Source organism: Leiobunum rupestre, chromosome 1, assembly GCF_980474605.1.
Source record: "Leiobunum rupestre chromosome 1, qqLeiRupe1.1.hap1, whole genome shotgun sequence".
In the NCBI taxonomy this organism is placed as follows: Eukaryota; Metazoa; Arthropoda; class Arachnida; order Opiliones; family Sclerosomatidae; genus Leiobunum; species Leiobunum rupestre.
Window position 1 is genome coordinate 73383670 of NC_143384.1, and position 23938 is coordinate 73407607.

The 23938-nt window shown below is 37.4% G+C and overlaps 1 protein-coding gene across 5 annotated transcripts in view; it reads right to left on the minus strand.

Moving 5' to 3' along the window:
* LOC149966345 (prestin-like) overlaps positions 1 to 23938 on the minus strand; it is a 45973-nt gene that overhangs the window by 15467 nt on the left and 6568 nt on the right. Inside the window, exons 2-4 of one of the 5 annotated variants that reach the window (XM_090153080.1) lie at positions 22922 to 23156; positions 4970 to 5307; positions 4790 to 4900 (exon numbers count right to left, since the gene is read on the minus strand). In XM_090153080.1, coding sequence (XP_090009206.1) covers positions 4790 to 4900; positions 4970 to 5303 — 445 coding nt within the window. In that variant the 5' untranslated portion in view covers positions 5304 to 5307; positions 22922 to 23156. Of the gene's footprint in view, positions 1 to 4789; positions 4901 to 4969; positions 5308 to 16066; positions 16103 to 19232; positions 19278 to 22921; positions 23163 to 23938 lie in introns of those variants that run through there. The other 4 variants (XM_090153071.1, XM_090153105.1, XM_090153097.1 and 1 more) reach the window with 4 other exon arrangements.

Sequence of the window (23938 nt, forward strand, 5' to 3'; positions counted from 1 at the left end):
GAAAGCTTTTTCTTCCCGTGTTTATTTGTAGTAGGTTTACGTTTTGTTTTGAATGAAATTCAATGAATCATATGTGCAGCTTTAATAATGAAATACGATTGCTAAGAGGATTTTCAATATAATTTATTAAGATAAGATAAAAAGTAAGTTTTTAATTAATTATATTTAATTATTTTAAGAAAGTTCATATATTAACTATTTTTTATGTTATTTTAGACCTTTGTTACTTGAATCAGGGCCAGAGGTTAAATTAATGATCATTAATCCAAGGGTATTTCTGGGATAAATAATTGGAATATTATTAATCCAAGTATATGTCATCAAAATGGTTAAGGACTAAAATGTTTGGTAAGTATTTGTTAATGTTGAACCTTAAGTAATTTGCGATCTAGATGTTTCGGGGTTTTGTCATACTTGTGGTTAAAATTATGTTTTTCCAATGTACTACGAATGGAAAGTTGTACAAAAAAATTTATTATTTCTTTCGAGTAATCAACACATGGAACAAGCTGATGCATCTCGTCTTTTGAAATAAACCAAGATTGATCGATTGTTCTTGAAATAATTCTGGTAATCCTCCCTTTGACTTTATTCATTTGTATTACCATTGGGAAAAGTTTATCAAACTTGTCCTTGATCTCAGATACATAGCTCTGGAATCTTTCAGTTGGTATTGTCAAGCCACTGAATGTTGATGTATCACGAGACTTAAATGATGCTAATATATTTGACTGGTTGAGTGTTTGTTTTTCATCTACAAGTTTGGTTTTGCATGATTCACAATTGTGGTTTTTATTACAACGAGATAAGACATATCCTGAAATGTAAGATAGTGTGTTTTGTTTTCCAGGCCCTTGGCTTTCAAGGGAACTTTTACAAATTTGAAAGTCTTCCTCCGAACATGCCCTGGGATAATAATTATTTGCTGATGGAAGACTTTCATCATAATCATCTGGAATTATTATATGGGTCTTATATAAGTCAATGTTAAGAAGGAATTGGTCTTGATATTAGGTTTAGTAGCCTGCTGAATTTCAATTCTAGGAATTTCCACAGATAAAGAAAATCATGTTTAAATTTAATAGAGTTGTTTTGAATGAAACTGTTTACAATCCTGTTCTGTAGATATAGATTCGCTGGAACTTGCTGCAACTGAAACACGGGTCCTTTTTGTAGGTCTATTATTGCGCTCTTCAGGGGCGTAGGAACGTTCTAGAAGTTGGAGGGGGCAAAGTGAAACCAAAAGGGGTCTGGAGAATGGTTTTGAATTTTTAATGGAGTGTAGCTTTTCCAAATGCATTTGTACATTTTTCTACTATATACATTGGCGGGAAAAGATTGAAATTTAAACACAGTTGAGGTTCTATAAGCTTTATATGCTTTTAAAATGATAATTTGAGCCTTGCGAAGATTTCAACTGACAAAAATGTTGGAGGGGGCAATAACATTAGTTGCCTCTCCCAGTAAAATTCTAGGGAGGGGCATTGCCCCCCTGGCTCCTACGCTCTTCCACCATTTCTACAGACCGTTTACTAGATTCTATTTGAAAATTGAGTTTTAACTTATGACCCCTTACCAATGTATAAATTTCATTGTACCAGTTTTTTTATGATAGTCCTTGATATCATTTTCTACTAAGTTCTCCGGAACCTTTACGTTTGAGCAACTAGCTAAGTTATCATTCCCTTGGGAAATATGTTTCATTTAAATTAACTTATAAATAAACAATACTTAAAACTCAATTTTTACTTGTTGGCTTAAATTCATTTGAATATTGTTGGAATAGCGTTTGATGTCAGTCGGTTTTTGGTTTTACTATTCATAAAACAAGAATCCTCAAAATGTAGGGCGCATATTTTATTATGATGCAAATGTTTCGCATCTTTCAAATAAAGATAGCTTCTTCTGACATTATCAGCCATTTCTCAGAGCAAAGTTTATTGAAAAACCACACATTAAAGATTGGCCTAACAAAAGCTATTAATTAATTTTTCCCACCGTTCTTTCTCTTTTGGAAACTTAAACAAGGATATCCTTTGCTTTTCTTTGGAACTGTTACAAAATTTTACAGAACAATTACTTCCAGGCATATTTCTTTATTGATACAAACCCTCAAGATGATAATTTCTAAGACAAAACGCGTATATAAATTTTTGCGTCTGAGATCCGCTGTTTGGGATTTCGAAAAATACGCTTTCTCCCGGCCGTTAGGCGTCGCTCCGCTCAGGATTTTTTTAAAATTCCGGGGGTCGCTTTTCAGGCGGAGTTTCATATCTCTATATTGTCAGTATCTCTGGCCGAACGGCGGAGACACGAACTGAGTCTCAGCGGACGAATTTTCGTGAAAATTGTTTTTTCTCCCTAATGCTTTTCCTACGGGAATTTGTTTTCCTAAATGTGTTGCAATTCGGAGACTTTTTAATAATTTTAGTGTTTGTACTCAACTTTGAATTTTTCATATGATTTTTAGTAAGTTTCCAGGTTTTATTTAAGACTACTTTCATAATTTTCCCTTAATTATTTCGCTCGTAATATACTTTTAAAATCGACGAAAAATTTAGGGCGAGGAAATTAATTCCCTGCCTTTGGGACCTGTATTTGTGCTAGGCCTCGGTATTGCGCAATGATTTTTAAATTCCAAACATAAAAACCGAGGCCTAGCACAAATACAGGTCCCAAAGGCGGGGAATTCATTTCCTCGCCTTAAAATTTTCGTCGATTTTAAAAGTAGATTACGAGCGAAATAAATAAGGGAAAATTATGAAAGTAGTCTTAAATAAAACCTGGAAACTTACTAATGGGGTTTTTAGACTTGCTTGACTTTTGCTCTCGGGTAGCGGTGTGGGGTTTGCCTCGTGGTTTGAGACGTGATGTCATGTCAAGGCGGGACGTGATGTCATGTCAAGGCGGGGCTTGATATCAGTTACGTTATTACAACCGATGAAATACTTAGATATCAGATTTTTAGGCATGTGCGAGTCCGGATTTAGTGATAACTGCTTGAGGCACTGTGCGAAAACTCTGACCTAGTCCGACCGCGTTGAGTTTGCAAGCAGGGCCGTCTTAATAGTCCGAGAGCCCATGACAAAATAAGCATGTGATAAGGTACACGATGGGTCAAGATATTTTTTAATTAGGTTAGTGATTTGTAACCAAGAACTGTTTGTCTTACGGGTCAAAGTGGGGGCTTTCGGGAAATACGAACCACGTGACGTCACTTCCGGTGACCATGAAAATTGGTATGACCCGATATTGGTATCATTCGATTGGTCTCAACGTGCTCTTACCAAATATTGCTAAATTAACCTTCAAATCTGAACCAAACGGCGTATAAGACTAAAAAACTAATTTTGAGCCCCTCCCAAATTTACATGTATAAGACAAAATTAGTTTTTTAGTCTTATACGCCGTTTGGTTCAGATTTGAAGGTTAATTTAGCAATATTTGGTAAGAGCACGTTGAGACCAATCGAATGATACCAATATCGGGTCATACCAATTTTCATGGTCACCGGAAGTGACGTCACGTGGTTCGTATTTCCCGAAAGCCCCCACTTTGACCCGTAAGACAAACAGTTCTTTGTTACAAATCACTAACCTAATTAAAAAATATCTTGACCCATCGTGTACCTTATCACGTGCTTATTTTGTCATGGGCTCTTGGACTATAAGGCATGGGTTAAATGCAGTGACGGCGATTCCGTGGGGGCTCTGGGGCTCGAGCTCCCACAGGGAAAGAAAAACGAGGGCAGAGCCCCCACAGAAATAAAATTGAGGAAAAATAGCAAACAAAAAAATTTATAATCTCACTGCCTTTATTTGGGTCCGATTTCAGTCTTTTACCGAAGTTATTTTGAGATTGCAGATTCGAGTACCATTAAGATAATATAACCGTAAAATTGATTTCGATAGATTCGTCCAAACAGAAATCGCGTCGTCGTGTACCCTATTTAGCTAAACTACCTTCGTAAAGCATGTGGCCAAGAAAGGCTTAATTATCTAGCCATGTTCACTGCTTTTTTTACTATAGATAAAAATTTAAAGCTGTTTATTTTCTTGTTTAGGTTTTAAGTATATGAATTTTTGGATAAAAAATAATGGCCCGGGCCCCCACAGAAATGTTTTCCGCTCGCCGCCGCTGGTTAAATGGGCTACAGACCAGGGCCCCCCAGCCAGGTTTGGGGCCCCGGAAAGGCCAGCCATAAAGCTTCTACTCTAGGGATAAGGGTTTAGTTGGATACATATTATTTATGCTCATTTAATGATATGTATCTTTTAGTTACGTCTAAAGTAATTTGACTCTTCGCCACATTGCGTATCATACGGTACCAACAATTTCTAAAACCTAACAGTGACTCCATGTCAGTAAAATCTATTTTCAGTAGGTCTATGTTATACTTTTGAAATTAAAAGTTTTGGTTTGATTTTTGTGTAGTTGAATTTAGACAACGGACATACAAAGGCTGACCGTTGGGGATCGCAAGGGTCTTAAGAAATAATTTAGCCCAGAGCCCCAAGAGGTCTTACGACGGCCCTGTTTGCAAGTTGGGTATTACCGTATTAGCCTAGCTGATTATTATTATTATTATTATTATTATTATTATTATTATTATTAGGTTATCTCCTCTCCTACGTATTGTAACCCGGCTACCTGATTCATAGGCATTAATAGTCGCTAGCTAACTTGGGTCTAAGGTGGTGCCTAGTTCTTCTTACCCTACTCTGAAATCCAAGAACAAGCGAAAGGTATCCACTTAATATGATTAAGAGCAATTTAACGAACTACTCACCAATGGAAGCTTGCTTGGACGTTCCCATCAGAGCGTATGTTAAAACGGGGAAAAACGAAGTGTACAATCCATATACGGGAGGCACGTTAGCCAGCATGGCGTATGCCATTCCTATTCAATTTAAATTAAAATTTGCGATTAAAATTACTAGCTTTTTCAATGAAACATTTCCCATAATACCTTGAGGCACTTGAAAGATGGCGATGGTGAAACCGGCAATGACGTCGGCCAGTAGATCCCTCTTGACGTCGTAATGACGTATCCAGTCGATGCAGGGGAAACGGTTGACCCAAAACCGGCCGAACTCCCTCCAAGTACACTGGCGGCTTATTTGACCTTTTATCTTGTCCCCTATGGTCTGCTTCTCTTTAAGCGCTCTTTCTCCATTGGCTAAGTTTCGGTATAAACCCTCGAAGGTATTTTGGTCCAGGGAACGTCTGGTCACTTCGATGGTGGTCACGGTATATGGACCGCCTTTACCCTCTGACCCTGCCCGGTCTCGAGGGGTCGCCATATTGCTAATGATGGAAATAAAGGTTTCATTGTAATTACGTGTAAGTAACCCCTTACGCACATCCATAAGTAGTAGTATCATGGACATGCGTCAGATTTATAGCCCGGTGTACCGGTAAGATTGAAACCACACCACCGGAGGTCTGTCATCATTATGCCCTACGCCAGCGTCCACAGACCCGGACAGGCGGCAAAACCAGCATGGGTAGCAGAACCCCACTACTGATGGTTACGCCCTCGACGCAAGCCACTCAACCCAGCAGAAGGTGCAGCAATGGGTCGACCTTTGGAAGGAGCGCCTAAAGGGGAACGGCGGGCACACGGCAGCCCGCATAACCCGGCACAGCTGGCACCGGATATCCCGGTGGAACTACAAAAGGCCGGGAGATGGGTCCGCCGTGCCCTCATACGGAGGCCCGCAGCCCCACAGCAGGCAACTCAATCCGCCGAGACGGCCAGTTTGCCCGGCCCCTCTCCGTTAGCCTGGGCCGAAGCCCAGTTACCAGCCCACACCGGACCGAAGTCGGAGGTGGAGATAGGACCATTTGGACGGAGCTAACATCTCCCAGTGCACCACCGCCCGTGCTGGGTTACAAGAGCCGGACCCCGACTCCCCGGTAAAGCCACCAGTTATTGCACACTCCGACCCCTCGTGGGCCAAGTAGTAGTATCAGAAGTTTATTCGTGACATTTCGCCATATTCGTGACATTTCGCCATATTCGTGACATTTCCCCATATTCGTGACATTTCCCCATATTCGTGACATTTCCCCATATTCGTGACATTTCCCCATATTCGTGACATTTCGCCATATTCGTGACATTTCCCCATATTCGTGACATTTCCCCATATTCGTGACATTTCCCCATATTCGTGACATTTCCCCATATTCGTGACATTTCGCCATATTCGTGACATTTCCCCATATTCGTGACATTTCCCCATATTCGTGACATTTCCCCATATTCGTGACATTTCCCCATATTCGTGACATTTCCCCATATTCGTGACATTTCGCCATATTCGTGACATTTCGCCATATTCGTGACATTTCGCCATATTCGTGACATTTCTCCATATTCGTGACATTTCCCCATATTCGTGACATTTCTCCATATTCGTGACATTTCCCCATATTCGTGACATTTCCCCATATTCGTGACATTTCCCCATATTCGTGACATTTCTCCATATTCGTGACATTTCCCCATATTCGTGACATTTCTCCATATTCGTGACATTTCCCCATATTCGTGACATTTCCCCATATTCGTGACATTTCCCCATATTCGTGACATTTCTCCATATTCGTGACATTTCTCCATATTCGTGACATTTCCCCATATTCGTGACATTTATCCATATTCGTGACATTTCCCCATATTCGTGACATTTCTCCATATTCGTGACATTTCCCCATATTCGTGACATTTCCCCATATTCGTGACATTTCTCCATATTCGTGACATTTCCCCATATTCGTGACATTTCCCCATATTCGTGACATTTCCCCATATTCGTGACATTTCTCCATATTCGTGACATTTCCCCATATTCGTGACATTTCTCCATATTCGTGACATTTCTCCATATTCGTGACATTTCCCCATATTCGTGACATTTCTCCATATTCGTGACATTTCCCCATATTCGTGACATTTCCCCATATTCGTGACATTTCCCCATATTCGTGACATTTCCCCATATTCGTGACATTTCCCCATATTCGTGACATTTCCCCATATTCGTGACATTTCCCCATATTCGTGACATTTCCCCATATTCGTGACATTTCCCAATATTTCTTCTAATTTCCCGAGATTTCCAATGTTTCTTTGTTTATTACATTTTCATAAAAAATATAGAAGAGGAATGGCAACTTTAGCTTAAATAATTAAGATGAGGCTTTAAAAGGTTCTAAAGGCACAGCTTAAATCGTAACATTAGCTGAAGTGAAAAGGATGTTATTCCTCTTGTAAATTTTCTTTTCAGCAAGCTTCCTTATCTCATGGGTTTACCTTATCTTTTGTGGGCGGCAGAGATAGGATACTACAGAGGATATTTTTCTTTTATGAAAATTAATAGAGAGGTTAAGCCAGAGCCTACTTCCAGGGTCTAGTAGGCCGCACTTTGAAGCTCTCTGGCGCTCTTTTAACTCATCGTAGGAGAATGGGAAAAAAACAGGTATACTTCTCAACTCGCCCCCTACAACTCCTTCAAATTTTTGCATAACCTTTTGAAACACCCTGTATTTGTCTTTATATATGGTAACGGAATTTTTTGGGGTAGTTGGGTCACTTCAAGCGAATAATAATGAAGAAATATATGAAAATTCGCTAGCGACGTGCTAAGCTAAACACGATGCCTAGTCGCCATTAAGCCTTGTTTCATTTATACGTTTTACGATCTATTAAAACCATTGAGTTGGGGTGGCGGAGTGGTTAGCACTTTCGCCTCGCAGCAAGAGGAGACGGGTTCGATCCCAGCTTGTGGCACTGGGTGAAAACTCGGAACAAATCCTTCTGCGTTGAGTTTGCAAGTTCTCTCCCCACTGGTTTAAGGGGTTTTCCCCCGAGATCTTCGGTTTCCCCTTCCATAAAAACTTGTTGAGGTTAACGGTAATAGTTAGTGTAGGGAGCTGTTGGCTCGCGTGGCTTGCAGGGCTTGCCACCACCTTCCTACGCATTTGTAACCCGGCCACCTAAATTAAAAGGCTTTAAAAGTCGCTCGATGACTTAGGCCTAGGGTGGTGCCTTGGGTATTAGCCTAGCTGATTATTATTATTATTATTATTATTATTAATATTAATCTACAGATCCAATCAAATCTGCTCCCCGCGAAACAAGTTTTTGAAAATTACGAATGTGCCGTCTCCTCTAAAATGACGAGAAAACGTTATCATATGACCCGTGGGGCTATCCATTATTTTTCTTTCCACGTGTTACGTCATACATTTGACGTAGTTTAAGCACCGCCCATTTCTCGAACCCCTTTCGAAGCACGGTGCCAATGGATTCTTCTCACTCCAAGTGTATACATATATCCTTTCCTGGTTACGTACAGTTAAAGCTACCTGATTATACCTTGGATAAATAATAGTGTTACTATTATTTATCCAAGATTACACTGACAGTATTTAATAGCTCTTTATATAAAATACGAGAGGTCACGTGATTACGTTAGATTCATCGTGCAGTTTAAGTTAGAGGACGCACGCATATTTTTTTTGTTGAGCTCGCGCGAAAACGCACGAGACCCTCTACACGGAAATATCACTTTATATACATCTATGTGTATATATTATTTTATAGAAAGAGCTAATAGAGTTGGCCCGAATGTATCTATTTTACCTAATTTTATCAAGTTTATCCGATTTTATCCGATTTTATCCAATTTTATCCAATTTTATCCAATTTTATCCAATTTTATTCAATTTTATCCAATTTTATCCAATTTTATCCAATTTTATCAAATTTTATCAAATTTTATCCAATTTTATCCAGTTTTATCCAATTTTATCCAATTTTATCAAATTTTATCAAATTTTATCCAATTTTATCAAATTTTATCAAATTTTATCAAATTTTATCCAATTTTATCCAATTTTATCCAATTTTATCCAATTTTATCCAATTTTATCCAATTTTATCCAATTTTATCAAATTTTATAAAATTTTATCCAATTTTATCCAATTTTATCAAATTTTATCCAATTTTATCCAATTTTATCCAATTTTATCCAATTTTATCCAATTTTATCCAATTTTATCAAATTTTATCCAATTTTATCCAATTTTATCCAATTTTATCCAATTTTATCCAATTGTTTTGAAAAAATTTTAATTTTATAATTTTTTTAAAATGGCGATTTGTGATTTTCCCATGCTATATTACGTAGTGCAACACTTTTTTTTTTAAAATATACACGACTATATAAATTGGAATGGATTAAAGTTTACAAATTAGGGGAAGATACAGTTAAAAGTCGATTAGTTGTCTAGGGGATGTATTTGGAATACAATTAAGAAAATAGGTGTCAGCATTAAACAGATCACAAACAGACAGCAATGGTTAATCAATTCTTTATTGGCAACCCAAAAATAAAAAGATTCACTTGTAACAGTCACTCGCTGAAGAAGGACCACGGTCCGAAAGCTCCGAATAAAATAAAGTTTTTTCTAAGTCATGAAGTAGCAGCTTTTTTAAAATTTAACAATTTAAAAAGATTCAAGTCTACTTAAGCCCTGAGTTTGAAGAATAATAATAATAATTATAATAGAATGTCTAACCTGATCAATGGATATCTCTCTCCCATATTGCTCCCTATTATTCACGAACTTAATAAAGTATTTTAATTCTTATTTATTACTTTACAACAGCCATTGATGCCCACGTTTTTTCGATCGACTCACTCTAGCACGTTGCCACCTCGCTCTGTTTTCAGTTTGACTGTTTATTATTCCACAAACAGGTGTTTGCCTTTTTGTAAACTTCTATTTGGTATAGGGTCAGTCCCCCTATTATCGGACAACTTATAGAAAATTCATATTTAAACTAAGGTAAACAGCTGAGATCCTTTTTTAAACCTCAGAACTATGGAATATGGTACATTCTTGACCAGATGTTTTCGAAATTGTTTTTAAAAAAATATGTAAATTAGTGCTAAATTGAATAATTAATTGGCTAGTACGAGTGCCTATTATCGGACATTTGGATAATGAATCGGACACCACTGGTCCTTTTATCGGGCGATGTACCTTTGGTTCGGACAATAGGAGATAAGAACCGGACACACGAACTTAAGTTTCGGACACCGGTGCCTTTCAACCGGACAAAGGGCCCTTAAAACCGGACATTTTCTACATTTCCACTGGTTCTGACTTCATCGAGCGTGTTGCGGGCCCTGTTAATAATAGAGCTGCGATACTGGTCCTAGACATCACCGGGTTTCATTGCGGGCCTATTAATAATTGAGCTTCTGTAAGGCCCTGTACATCATCGGGCTTCGTTGCGGGCCCTATTAATAATAGCTCTTCATACCGATATCATGGGAACTCGTTTGAGCCCCGGTATCATCATAACTTTTTATGGGCCCCTGATATCATCAAACCTCGCTACGGGCCCCAGAAAGCTTTGAGCATCGTTGCAGGCCCCAGATTTCATCGAACCTTGTTATCGGGCCCCAGATTTCATCAAACCTTGTTATCGGGCCCCAGATTTCATCAAACCTCGTTACGGGCCCCATATATCAATTAAACTCGTTACGGGCCCCAGATAGCATTAAACCTCATTATGGGCCCCAGATAGCATCAAACCTTATTACGGGCCCCAGATAGCATTAAACCTCATTACGGGCCCCAGATAGCATTAAACCTCATTACGGGCCCCAGATATCAATAAACCTCGTTACGGGCCCCAGGTAGCATCAAACCTCAGTACGGGCTCTAGAAAGCATTGGTCCTATATTTTGGACCCTAGACATCATCGAGCCTCGATAATTCACCTCGGATTACAGGTATTTCGATGTAAAATGATCTGGTTCACACTTCTCTAATTGTAACTAATATAATCGTTCTAGTAATAATTTTTAATGACCTTGACAACTTGGTTCAAGGTCATTGTATTTTCGTTATTCAGTGACCCCCTAAGCGAGCTATGCCACATGAATAGTTTAGGTTTTACGTGAATTTCAATATCTCTCGTGGTAGTGTCCTAAAGTTAAACAAAGACCAAATAATCACCCCTCTGACGCCGGAATATGTCCTCCCCCCTAAATTAACTTTATTTAATGAATCGATTCCCGTTTATTTTCCCTTGTTTATAATTTTTTTTATGTTAAATCCTTATTTCCCTGAACTAATAGGCATGATAGAATGATGTCTGACAGACAATCCGAAAATTAGTATAAGACGTGTCCGATAATAGGGTTTTAATTACAATACGTAATCGAATTGTTTCATTGCAATAAGAAAACGCAAAGCCTTTTTTACTTTAAAAATTTATAGTGAAATATTCAGTCTTTTCATTGATACCCAGAATGTATAATTGGCAACTACTAAAGTACTTGAAAATAATATCCAAAAACCGGAGGGAAATTAATTTCCTCTCCCCCTTCTTAATTTAAAACAAAGAAAACTTAGTGACCCTGGTTCGATGCTGCTTTCTTCTTGCCACAGAGGCCCGCACCCATTGAGTTGGGAATAAATAGAGGTACCACTAAATCTGACTGGCGCGGGACCAATTTCGTTCAATAAGGAGACTTTATCAACTTTATCGTTCTACCGTGGCGGCATCTGTCTCTAGTGGTGGCAACTATATTGCAATTGAATTTTTTAGAGAATCTGATGCGAAATTGAAATGTATGATTACTCGTAACAAACAAACCTTTGAAGTTGTTTAAAAATAATTTTATTCTGTCAACACGATCCTTTTTAACTCAAGTTACGGTGAGTTAGCTAATAATTATTTATTTTTAGCCATATAACTTTACAAAATATAGATGGCGCTACCACCTAATTATAAAGATGAATTTCGTACAGTCTTCTCAGAACAGATCCCGCGTAACCATGACAACCGAAATCGTAATTGTAATTCTAGCAGTATTATTCCCAATTCAATGCCCGCACCCCTGTTAACTATTCTGAAATATAAATGGAGATACCACCTATTGAAAAATGTATTTTGTTTGGTTTTTCTTTCGCGTCAATTTTTTTGCATAATATTAAACAGAATTCTATCCGATAATAGGGGGACTGACCCTAGTCGAGGTTCCCTTTGGCTCTCATTTCGTCATTATTTCAGCCCGTCGTAGAGGATATGAAATGTTGAGTTCGTGTGTTCGCATAGGAACGATTTGGATCGAGGGTGATGCAGATTCAATTCCCCCCTCGATCATAATAGGAAAAATTAAATTTAATCGAGTATAAGTACGGATGACGCTAAGAAATGTATACTGTAGTTCTAATACTAGCACTACTGCTGAAACTAATACTACCATTACTGCTGCTACCAGGGCCGTGTAGAGATGGGTGCAGAGGGACAAAATTCCCAGGGTCCAGAGAAAAAGGGCCCAGAAACGTGATTTTTAAGGGCCCGTTATGTTACGGGCCCATCATCTTGCTCTGTACCAGCACCCCCTTTGAAAATTCCAGTTTCAAGGGCCCGCGATGACGTCATTTACCCCGGGGCCCGAAATGTCTCTGCATGGCCCTGGCTATACTACTATCATTACTGCTATAACTACTGCTACAACAACCACTGCTACTACTACTACTACTACTACTACTACTACTACTACTACTGCTTATATTACTACCATTACTTCTATAACTACTGCTACAACGACAACTGCTACTACTATTACTACTACTACTTATATTACTACCAGTATTACTTGGAAATGTCAACCAACCACACTTGTACTAATTTTAGTAACTAATTGGAATTATCGAATTCCTTACGTTGAATAATAATTTGGCCCGTATCCCATATCATATCACATAAACTACAAACACCAATAACCGAGCATGATTTTTTTTCTCCAAAATACAGCTTGTGTGCGTTGGGAATATGGCGGGAAATGTTCAACCTCAATTTATCAATTTTTCGTCCAGTAGAGGCCTTTGAGTTTATTTGTATGTTGTGTGACTAACCTTAAACTAGTTATATAGCTTATAGCTAAACTTCACTGAGAAATATCTGGGCCGACCGTTATAACATGCAAATTACAGTTAATAAAAAACCCCTATGGGCTATAGTCCATAGGGGTTTTTTATTAACTGTTAAATTACGCTAACATATTTAAAGTAATGATAAAACTTACGAAATACTGGGACCAATAGGTCTCCGAGACTAAAATTAAAACGTGAAACTCGGACCAAATAGATCTTTGACTAAAAAACAAATGAAAATGGTGCAACCACGGGTTGTGAAATTTAGGAATGTTCTCCCGGCTGCAGTTAAGACCAAATCCTCCGCTTCAGCATTCAAGTGTCGATTAGATACATATCAAAACTGGAGCTGACCTGTTTTTCAATTTAGCAATACTTACTATTAGCCTTTTTTTATAATTTTATTACTGTCACATCTTTTATTTTTGTAATTCTGTTTTTTTATTTTCGATTTTCGGGCACTATCATCAATTTTAATATAAATAATTTCTTTTGTTTCGAGCATTATAGTATCTTTTGTATCGCGAATCAGGGCCCAATAAGTGTACAGCTTTTTTATCCTGAATTAAACAAATTATTATTATTATTATAAATAACCAAAATTTCCATATTTGAAGCTAATCAAATTTCGTTCTCCACCAATATCCCACTATTTGGCTTTCCGTTGCTACGCAACGCGTTTTGATATTTTTCATGTTTAGGCTTAGCTTTTCTTTTCAATTTAGATATATTTGGGTACGTAGGTATAGACACGGCCAACTTTGATTACGCGCTGTTCGCGCTACAGCGGCCAACACATTCGTCGAAATTCCGCGAGCAAGGATTTTCCCCCTATAAACTGTACTATAACGTGTAGGAGTTCAGCGCCACGTTCGGTTTTTATATTGGCTTCAATGTAAAAGCTATTCTAAAAATAATAATCCGCTAGGGGCGCTCACGTCATACACATCTTTTGCTCATAGGTTAACACAGAAACGTCAACGAATGATATGACCGCTGTAGCGCGAGAGATCAAAGTTGGCCGTGGTATTGATTATCCACGGACTAATTAATTAGTCCATGGATTATCCATGGATAGTCGCAAGCCAGATTCCCTGCGTGGTACAAACGAGCTCGAAATAGGGCGAAACCGGTCTAAATTCTGGCTATTCTAATTCCATTTTCATTGGTTTTTTAGTTCGAGTTTCGCATTTCAATTTTATCCTCGAAGACCTATTGGTTCCAGTATTCGTAAGTTTTATCACTACTTTAATTTGTTAGGGTTTAGCTTTTTTTGCCCCCGTAAACACAATCCGTCAGAGATTTGTGTTTACTGGGCGTTCAGTGTACCCGATTCCGATGCTGTCCTATTCCACATAACTCTTCAACAATAGGCGAAACTATAAAGTAAATTTGGTCTTAACCAACTTGTTAAAATGGGAAAACAAAATCACGTGACTACCATCTCGCAGCCAACTTCGATTCGGTAACTCGTGTTCATAGTTGGCCGTGCGACGGTAAAGAAAAAAATATTCCTTCCAGATACTGCAGGCAGCTAATTAACTTCCACAAGATGTTTTAAATAATAATAATAATAATAATAATAATAATAATAATAATAATAATAATAATAATAATAATTAGATTATTTAGATGAATCGATCAAAATTTAAACCGACATTAGCAAAAGAAAATGAATAATAATTCGTATTCCTTCGGATAGATGGCGCTGCAGTTCTCTACAAAGTCACGTGACTACCATCTTTTCAGCCCCCTGGACTTTATAGTTTCGCCTATTAGGTTTAGAAGGGTCGCTGATATGTCAATCGAAAGCATCTGGCATGCCCTGGGTAGCACGTTATAAAGTTTTGGAATTGGAGAACAAGAAGTTAATCATTTTCCTATTTTAGTTATTTTTGGGTGATTTTTGCATTAAAAGTTACATATGTTTTTTAAATTAAGGCCGACTGGTTTGAATATTATATTTTTACTTACAAGGAGGCGACCCGAAGGGTAACCCACCGACTTTGCTTAAACTCGGTGAATTAGTAGACCTTAACGTAAGTTTAAAATTCCCAAAGGGAAATGTAACGATGGGCTTTCGTTTTGCCATGGCCGACGAAAAGGTTTTTGACAACACCAAATCCAAAATTCTCTATATGGGAAAATCACATATTTCAAAAAATTAAGATTAAAAAAAATATGTAAATTGAGAAATCTTTTGTATTTTTGGGTAAGAGAGACTATTTTTCGGTTAATTGGTACGTCGTTGTGTAAAAGCGAGCGAGGTAAGGTAAATTGAGGTTAGTTCAAATATTTGTGAATAGTTGCCAATTAAACTAACGAAATAGAAAATTATTTAGATTAATTCGACTAAATTGGACCCAAATTAATCGACTTTGTCCAATTTAGACGATTTAAACCAAATTAATTAAAATTTACCCTTTATTACTTATATTGTCGAATATTTCTCGTATTTCACTCAAATTTACCAAATTTTACTGAATTTTTCGGTTTTACCCAATTTATTGAAATTGATCCAATTTAGTCAAATATATCGGAATTAACTTATATTTTGTTCATATATTCACAAATACTTCAACTTACCTCAATTTATGAGCATTTACCCAACGACAGAATAATTCACCCAAAAATACTAAAATGTTCCCATATTATATATTTTTAGTTATTCATCTTTAACTCGCATTTATCTAAAGTAATATTTTTCAATTTAATAGTATTTACCCAATTTAATCCTTTTTGTATAATTTAGACGAATTTACTTAAATTAGTCGTAACTTACCGAACGTTACTATATCTTACCGAATTAAACTCGAATTTTCCGTAATATATACATTACCTTAAATTATCAGTATTTACCCAATTTAATCAACTTTGTCCAATACAGACGAATTAACTCAAATTAATTAAAATTTACACGTTATTACTTATATTGCCGAATATTTATCGTATTTAACATAAATATACCAAAATTTATTGTGTTTTTCGGGTTCACCCAATTTTTTTAAATTGGTCCAATTTAGTCGAATTTATCCAAATAATTTTCTATTTTGTTAGTTTTATTAGCAATTATTCACAAATATTTGAACTTACCTCAATTTACCTTACCTCGCTCGATTGGGAATTAGTTATTATGGACTTTTCTACCTTTTCGCGTAATTTAACCTTTGGCAGCTATGTCAGCTTATATTTCATCCGAAACCCTGTAATACGCGTAATTTATAATAAGCCAACTGAAAGAGGGCGTAGCTATAGTTTTCGATCACGAATGCATAGTGAGAGCTAGGAGCAACAAACACAAGGAGAACGCAGCTAGCCTTTAAACACGCTAAGGCAGTGTTGTGTACAAATTTCATTGGATGAACCTTTACGCTGAACGTTTTACGGGCAGGGGGGAAGACAATTTCCGAATTTTCCCCTTCCGACGGCAGCAGGCGCTAAAGCGTCTATAACCAATGAAAATTGTACTCAAGAAAATGCACGACTTTCGACGGGTTGCTTTCTCCTTGTGTGGGGTGCTGTGTTTGTTGCTCCTAGCTGACACCTAGGAGTAACAAACACAAGGAGAACGCAGCTAGCCTTTAAACACGCTAAGGCAGTGTTGTGGACGAATTTAATTGGATGAACCTTTACGCTGAACGTTTTACGGGCAGGGGGAAAACAATTTCCGAATTTTCCCCTTCCGACGGCAGCAGGCGCTAAAGCGTCTATAACCAATGAAAATTGTACCCAAGAAAATGCACTACTTTTGACGGGTTGCGTTCTCCTTATGTGGGCCCGTGGGCTGCTGTGTTTGTTGCTCCTAGTTGCCAGGGGAAAATTCTACCCCGAGGCTCGTCCAAATTCTAAGAAGGAATTCTTGAGAAGAGTTCTTCGAGATAATTTTTCTCCTCGTGTGAACTCGCTAAAAAGCGTCAAATGTAAAAAGATTCTTCTAAAGATGGCGGTTTACGATAATTTAACGAACGTTGTTAACTAAGCCTTTGACATTAAATATTATTTTTACCAGATTTAACGACAATTTATGAAGGAAGAAAACATTTATTTTATAATTTAAAAGGAAATATTTAATCGGAAATTAACTTAACATTCGGTTTTCTATGAAATTCGTTTTCGTCTACAAAAATATCATTTTGTTTATTTTCTTCAGCATCAAGTAAACTGATTAGAATATTAGCTGCCATTTGTATTTATAATATCCCCCTTTTTGGCCAAGTGAGAATGCCCGGAGGAATTCTCACTCTTCTCGAGAAAACTCGTGAGAAGAGATGACGTCACCTCCTGCGAGAAGGACCGTCAAAAATATGAGAAGTGAAAATTCACACAATCAAAGGAAGAATTCTTAGAATTTTCACGCAAACCTGGCCTTTATCGACTCAACAGTCATTCTATCAAAGAATAATTACACTCTTGGTGATAACGAACACTTGTATTTCGAATTATATAACCAACGTTACGATAAGTAAATTATAAATAATAAATTGTCTAGCCGAGTAACGTCATATTTATGAGCTGAGGACTATCAAAAGATACCAATCTGACCGTTGTGCTCATGGATTAAGATTGCCATTTGGATAATCTGATTCGCTGTGGCATTTGTGATAAGTGGGTTTGGTCTTCTTGCGTATGAATAGATCCTAATTACGTAGTATGATCACCCTCCTTCGCCGAATTTCTAGCTACGGTACTAATGCCACCAGTTTATAAATGTAACTTCGGAAGAGAATTAAGGATAATAATGATAATGAGCTAATACCCAAGGGGCCAAGGCACCATCCTAGAAGGAACGCCATTTCAGGATTTTTCAGTAGGGGACAAAACTTGAATGTCCGGGGTAGGTACATTTGTTCGAATTTCAATCGTCCGAACGGTGGAACAAATGTTCCAATTTCATTCGTCCGAACCGCCGAAATAACAAATGTTTCAAACAACTTGTTTGTTTCATTCGTCCGAATCGGTAGCATCACTTGTCCGAATTCTGTCACTAAATTAGTATTTCTTATTGCCGTTTTAGGTTAGGTTAGGTTAGGTTCACGTTAATGTTACTATTTTCTTATATTAACAATATTTAAAAAAAAAACAACAAATTCCTAATGTTCGAAAAAACGGACAAACGATTATTCGAACAAATGAAATTCGCTAGTAAAGTTAACATAAATTGAACGACTAAATCACCAACCAAAGTTACAAGTGATAAATATTTCTGGCAAATGAAATACGTTTTCGGACATACGATCCTGTTTTCCGGCATTCGAACATTTGTACCACCGTTCGGACGAATTAAATTCGAACAAATGTACCCAAATCGAATGTCCCGGGGGTGTAGGAAAGCAGATTTTTTTAAAAGGCAAAAACACGTAAAATTTTATATTTTATGGATTTTAAATTAAAATTGCTATTGCATAATTCAGGATAATATACAGTACTAAAGACTTTCCCAAGATATTATACCTTAGGAAAGGGTTATTTTCTATCTATTTGTGAACTTTTTTAGCACATAAAAATTCAAGGGGGCAATGCCCGCTTGCTGCAACTTAGGCACAAGTCATCTAGCGACTTTTAATGCCTTTTAAAATCAGATGGCCAGATTACAATGCGTAGGAGGGTGGTGGAAAGCCCTTCATGCCACGAGAGCCAACAGCTCCCTACACTCACTATTACCGTTAACCTCTATAAGTTTTTATTGAAAGGGTATTGAAGATCTGTCTGATAACGTAAATAGCTAATCAAGTTCGAAACGTAGTGCCGGATTAAGGACTAGGCCTACTAGACACAGGCCTATGGGCCCCCATCAACGGCAAAAATAAATTTGTGTACTGAAAAATCAGTGGACTTTTACTGTTTCACTGGTTTTGCAGTGAAAATTTCACTCACTGATGAAATCAATGGATTTTTCACCGATTCGGTTTCAGAGAAAAACATATCAGGCTTGTTGCTTTATTATTTGAAAATTCATTATTATCGTGACATCAGCTCAGCTTCGGGACACGCGAGTTTGGCGTTTTTACGCTTTCCTTACATAGGCATCCACCAACTTAGTGCCTAGGGCCCCACCTTCAGTAATTGCGGCACTGGAACGAAATCTTTTCATTTGAAACTTCAATAAGTACTTATTGTTCAGTAAATGGCGAAAGGGAGGTCAAACATTTTCTCTGATAGCTTTAACACCTCAAGTCCGACTTGCCAAATTGACGCTTTTCAAACTAAATTCTTTAAAGAAATTACAAATTTGAATTTTTACTGGTGTACCACCACTTACCACTGTGCTAAGGATCACCGCCTATTTTAGTGGGTAGCGCTAGCGTATTTGGATAGTCCTAAAAGTTGGTATTACTGAAAAAAAAATTGGCTTGTGGTAATATTGGTATGGACTGCAAATGTTTGGCAAAAGTGACGTAATTAGCATTTTTTGTTGTTGTTTAACAACTTATAATAAATTAATTATTATGGATTTCGTAAATAATGTCGAACATTTAAAAAAAAACGATTGCACCACGTCACCCCTTGTTCCTACAACATTGTCCTTGATGACATTGTAGTTGGCCTTTATTGTTGTTATTGGGAATTTCAAAGTTCTGACAGCAGCTTTAACAGAAGCTAATATTGATTGGCGCTACAGCCAGTCTTGGAAATAACGCTTTAGTCCCATTCGACCGAAATCCCATTCGACCGAAGTCGGTTTTTGAGGTATCCCATTCGACCGAATTCCGCCGAAACGTGCGGTTTTTATGTGTCCCATTCGACCGAACGCTTTTATGTGTCCCATTCGACCGAACGCTGCTATATAAATTGGCTTTTGCTATGTTTTCAATTTAGTTACTGAAGTCGTTTGCAATGGAGCGGATAGCTAATAAAGGAGGGTATTTATACATCAACAATAATTATTTATTCCGTCTTAATAAAAAGAAAGATACACCTAGTCAAGAAAAGTAACTGAACCAAAACTGAAATAGTAAACTTAACCAACTCTAACCTAACCTAACCTAACCTAAACATGGATCTTCGATAGTACATACCTTATAAATAAAATACCAAATCACCCCGCCAATTGGGCTACATTTTAAAATTATTTCGGTCGAATGGGATTTCGGTCGAATGGGAATAAACGGAAATAACACACGTCCACTGGTCCAAAACCAGTTTATTAATTGCTTGGACCAGTTTTTTAATTAAAATACTGGGGGTCACTGATCCGTAGGACCAGTTTAATAATTCACTTTTTTATGGGCATTGAGGCGGGACCAGTTTAAAAATTCAAGCTTTCTTCCAATTTCTACTCCGATTTTTTTCTTTCTAACACAATAAACGTCACACTAGAGATGAAGGGCTTACGAAGTTACCAGCAACCTTTAGTAGTGGTATTAAGTTACAATGAATAATGAAGTAAAACACCACGCGGCGCGATTCACGATTCGAGCCTTCTTGAATAGACGGTAAAATAAATTGCAACGGCTTCCCAGCCTCTGAAGGGTTTTTGAATTTGGGGGTACGAAAAAAGGGGAAACGTTTCGTGACAGCATGGCTGCCAGCCTCTCCGCTTCGCGACTTTAATTGTCACTGAAATCATTTCAACCGTTTTTCACGTCATTACGATTGATCTCAGTTAATAATTTGAATTTTAATTTAAAGAATTCAAGTTATAGGTAAATTTACAGTTAAACAACCATTTTGTCTAGCTTTTATTCCCGAAATATAACGGTCAGTTTACTTAGATGGCGCTACGTGCTCTACGAAGAATCACGATTTAGATATTTGTTACTCGGCGAAAGTAAAAAATTGGCCTCTGCGCATGCTTCAATACCAACCAATCCGGTGTTCCCTCCCTGGCTAGTGTCCAGTTTTTAAGTGGCAATGACGGTTTAAAATTCCACCCCCATTTATTTTACCGTCTATTATAAACATTTCTAGAGTCTAGACCTATCCACATTTCACATTCCATAAAAAATAATTTACAATGGGACCAATAGAAAAAAAATCATGGTAAGGGTCACTGGTCCTAAGGACCTGTTTATTTTTGAAGACAATAGGGGTCACTAATCCTAAGGACTAGTTTTAAAAAATGCCTTATTTCCAAGACTGGCTATAGCTACGCTAAAAACCGATCGTAGCCCGTCTTAGCAGACAGATGTTTCCATTTCTCGATTCAAAAGGTCTACATCTACAGTTTAACTTTGACTACTTCGTGAGAAATTTGTTTATGATGGCGGTCATACCTCGAAGGCAGGGCGTAATGAGGGGAAGGGGATAAGGGTAGTAAAGTTTGTAGATTAGTAAAGGTGCCTTATCATTAAATCGCAAATTTTACCATAAGACTATCAAGGCCCCCCTTCGTTTGAAACGAATGGGATTTTAACGTTAGGCTAATGACTGGCCAAACTAGCTACATGAATCCATCTGGTGGCGAAAAACTGAGGGGGGTGGCAGGATTTGCTCTTTTTATCTCCGCCAGGTAGCGTAGATTCTATTATTTTTCCTAATTAAAACTCAGGGGGCCGTTGATAGTCTTATGGTTTTACTTGATACAAAGAATGCAATGCGACTGGTACAAGGCAAGGGTGCCAAAGTTTACCAGTTTTAAAAACGTCATTTTGAAGTTCGACATTTCTATAAATTCTTAGATTTAAGCTGGTTTCACACTCGACGGAAAATTAGCAGCGTAAAGTTGAACGTTAGCGGTATATCGAATGGGAATCAATTTTCAGCTAGGCGTTTATTATCGTCTTTCCGGGATATTTTCCGTCGAGTGTGAAACCAGCTTAACAGCTCAAACACTTTCACATAAACAACATAGCGCTACTTAAGTAGGACTTACAACTTTATCTATTCTTTGGTTTTAACAATTCGGCTTATGTTCATTCCTATTCGATTGGTATATTTTGAAGCGTCACCCATAAATGTGATTTTCAAAGTATAGCTAAGGTAGCCTACGTGAATATAGTATATTTCGAAATATATTAAGTCCATAACTGAACTATTTACAAAATCAATTAGATATAGTTAACTAACTATTTATAATGGTTTGTATAAAACTATAATCGTTAAATGAGTAGGCGTTTGATCAAAAATCCACTATTTATCCAGACAACTAACAAGTGTTGGCAGGTTTGCCAGATAATCCTTTTTGAGCCTCCCTGTTCATGAAATATCGGGCCAAACCTTCTCTCTCTCTATACACAAAAGTAAATAACCACGTAAGTAGTATTTTATAGAATGGTCAATTTCAAGAAATTCAAGGTCTTATTAATTTTTTTAATAAAGATTTCAGTATATTTTCGAGATAAAGTTTTTGGAGATCGAGATGGCCATTTACTAAAGATCGTTCATTTAGGAATTTCTGATCTCGTGTATAGGAACTTAAAAAATGATTTAAATCCAAAAACTTAGCATTTCTAAGTAGTGCATTGCCTTGAACGCAACTATTTGCTATCTCAAAAGTAAAAGGTTTTTATCGCTTTGGGAAATCGAAGAGCGAGGTTGTAGTCTGGAATTTTGTGATAATTACTATTTTTTAAAAATTTGTTAACTCAACTTTCATGCAAATAAAATATAGTAAATTGGAGTTTCAATGTTTTGATATACAGAAAATATCGATAATTTTATGTTCTTTTTATGCAAAAACCTGTTAACCAGTAGTTTCAATATTTATTTAGTCAAAAATATTCAAACTAGGGGCTTCCCGATTTTGGCATAAAAAAGGCTTTAAATCATCGTAAAATACGGTTGGTATTTTACGCATTTTGAGTACAACGTCTTTGAAAACTCAGCCTGGTAAACTATGCAATATCGACAATTCTTTATCGTTTTATTTCATTTTGAAATTTAAATAACTAAATTAAATTTTTAAATTCCATTTATCTCTAAAGCTTTCATAGAATTGTTTCGACAAATAACCAAAATTTACACATAAGAGAAAAATGAAGAGTTTCTATAGAGTAGAGATAATCTTACTTTTTTATCGTCTTAATCCTTGAGAAGATTTACCACCTTAGAGAGTTGCTAAGCCTTCGTTCCGACGACGTTGAGAACTTGAGAAGTGCTGACTGCTTCGTGAGAAAATCGAACTATATCTTTCTCCGAACACTGATGACACCCTTTGACGTTATCTGCGTCCAATACACCTTGTGATATTATCAGAATCTACGCACTTTGCCACGACATTTTATCAATCCTACCCCATCTTTATCTGAACCTAAATAAAACGATTATAATGGTAATCGGTCGCCTCTTCGATCGGTATTTTACTGAAGAGCCATTTTATATGATTTTAATATAATAATAATATTTGTAAATGGAGCTTTGCAAATAATGCGTTCAGTGACGGAGGTTTTATTTTGCTCCTTTGGTTTTTATCGTCGGGATTTTTTCACGTATACCTGTATCTAGAGCATTGCGCTGATTTGATTTGGGTCGGCGGCGGCGTTTCGCTAAAGCATAGAAACTACCACAGGAATAGAAGGCCCTGCCTTTGTACGTGCTTTACTAAGATAAAGTGTTACGGGCTCGGTACGGGCAAAAGTTCTCCCTTCATTTCCGGTTATCTATGGTCCAATCAAAAAAAAGCTTTGGAAATGAACGGAGAACCTTTTGCCCGTACCGAGCCCGTAACACTTTTCATTGACTCTATCTATTCCTCTTGTAGTAGCCGGGAGTAGTGGCTCACTCCTGTAATCCCAGGCGTCCGGGAGGCAGAGTTTGTGGCAGGCCGTGTGAGGACGACTACCAATCCCCCAATGGGTGGTCGGGATACTGCCGCCACGGGTGTCCCCACCCCTGTCCCCACCCCTGTCCCCACGTATCCCCCCGTTGGCGTGGCCGTTACACATATCTCACCCTGATTAATCAGTTATTGTGTGTGTGCTGGTGTCTAAGGCCTCGGGTCGACACCGATGTTTGTGTATCTCAAAAAAAAAAAAATTCCTCTTGTAGTTTCTAGGCCGAAAAAAATCATCGGCGGAATTAAATTTT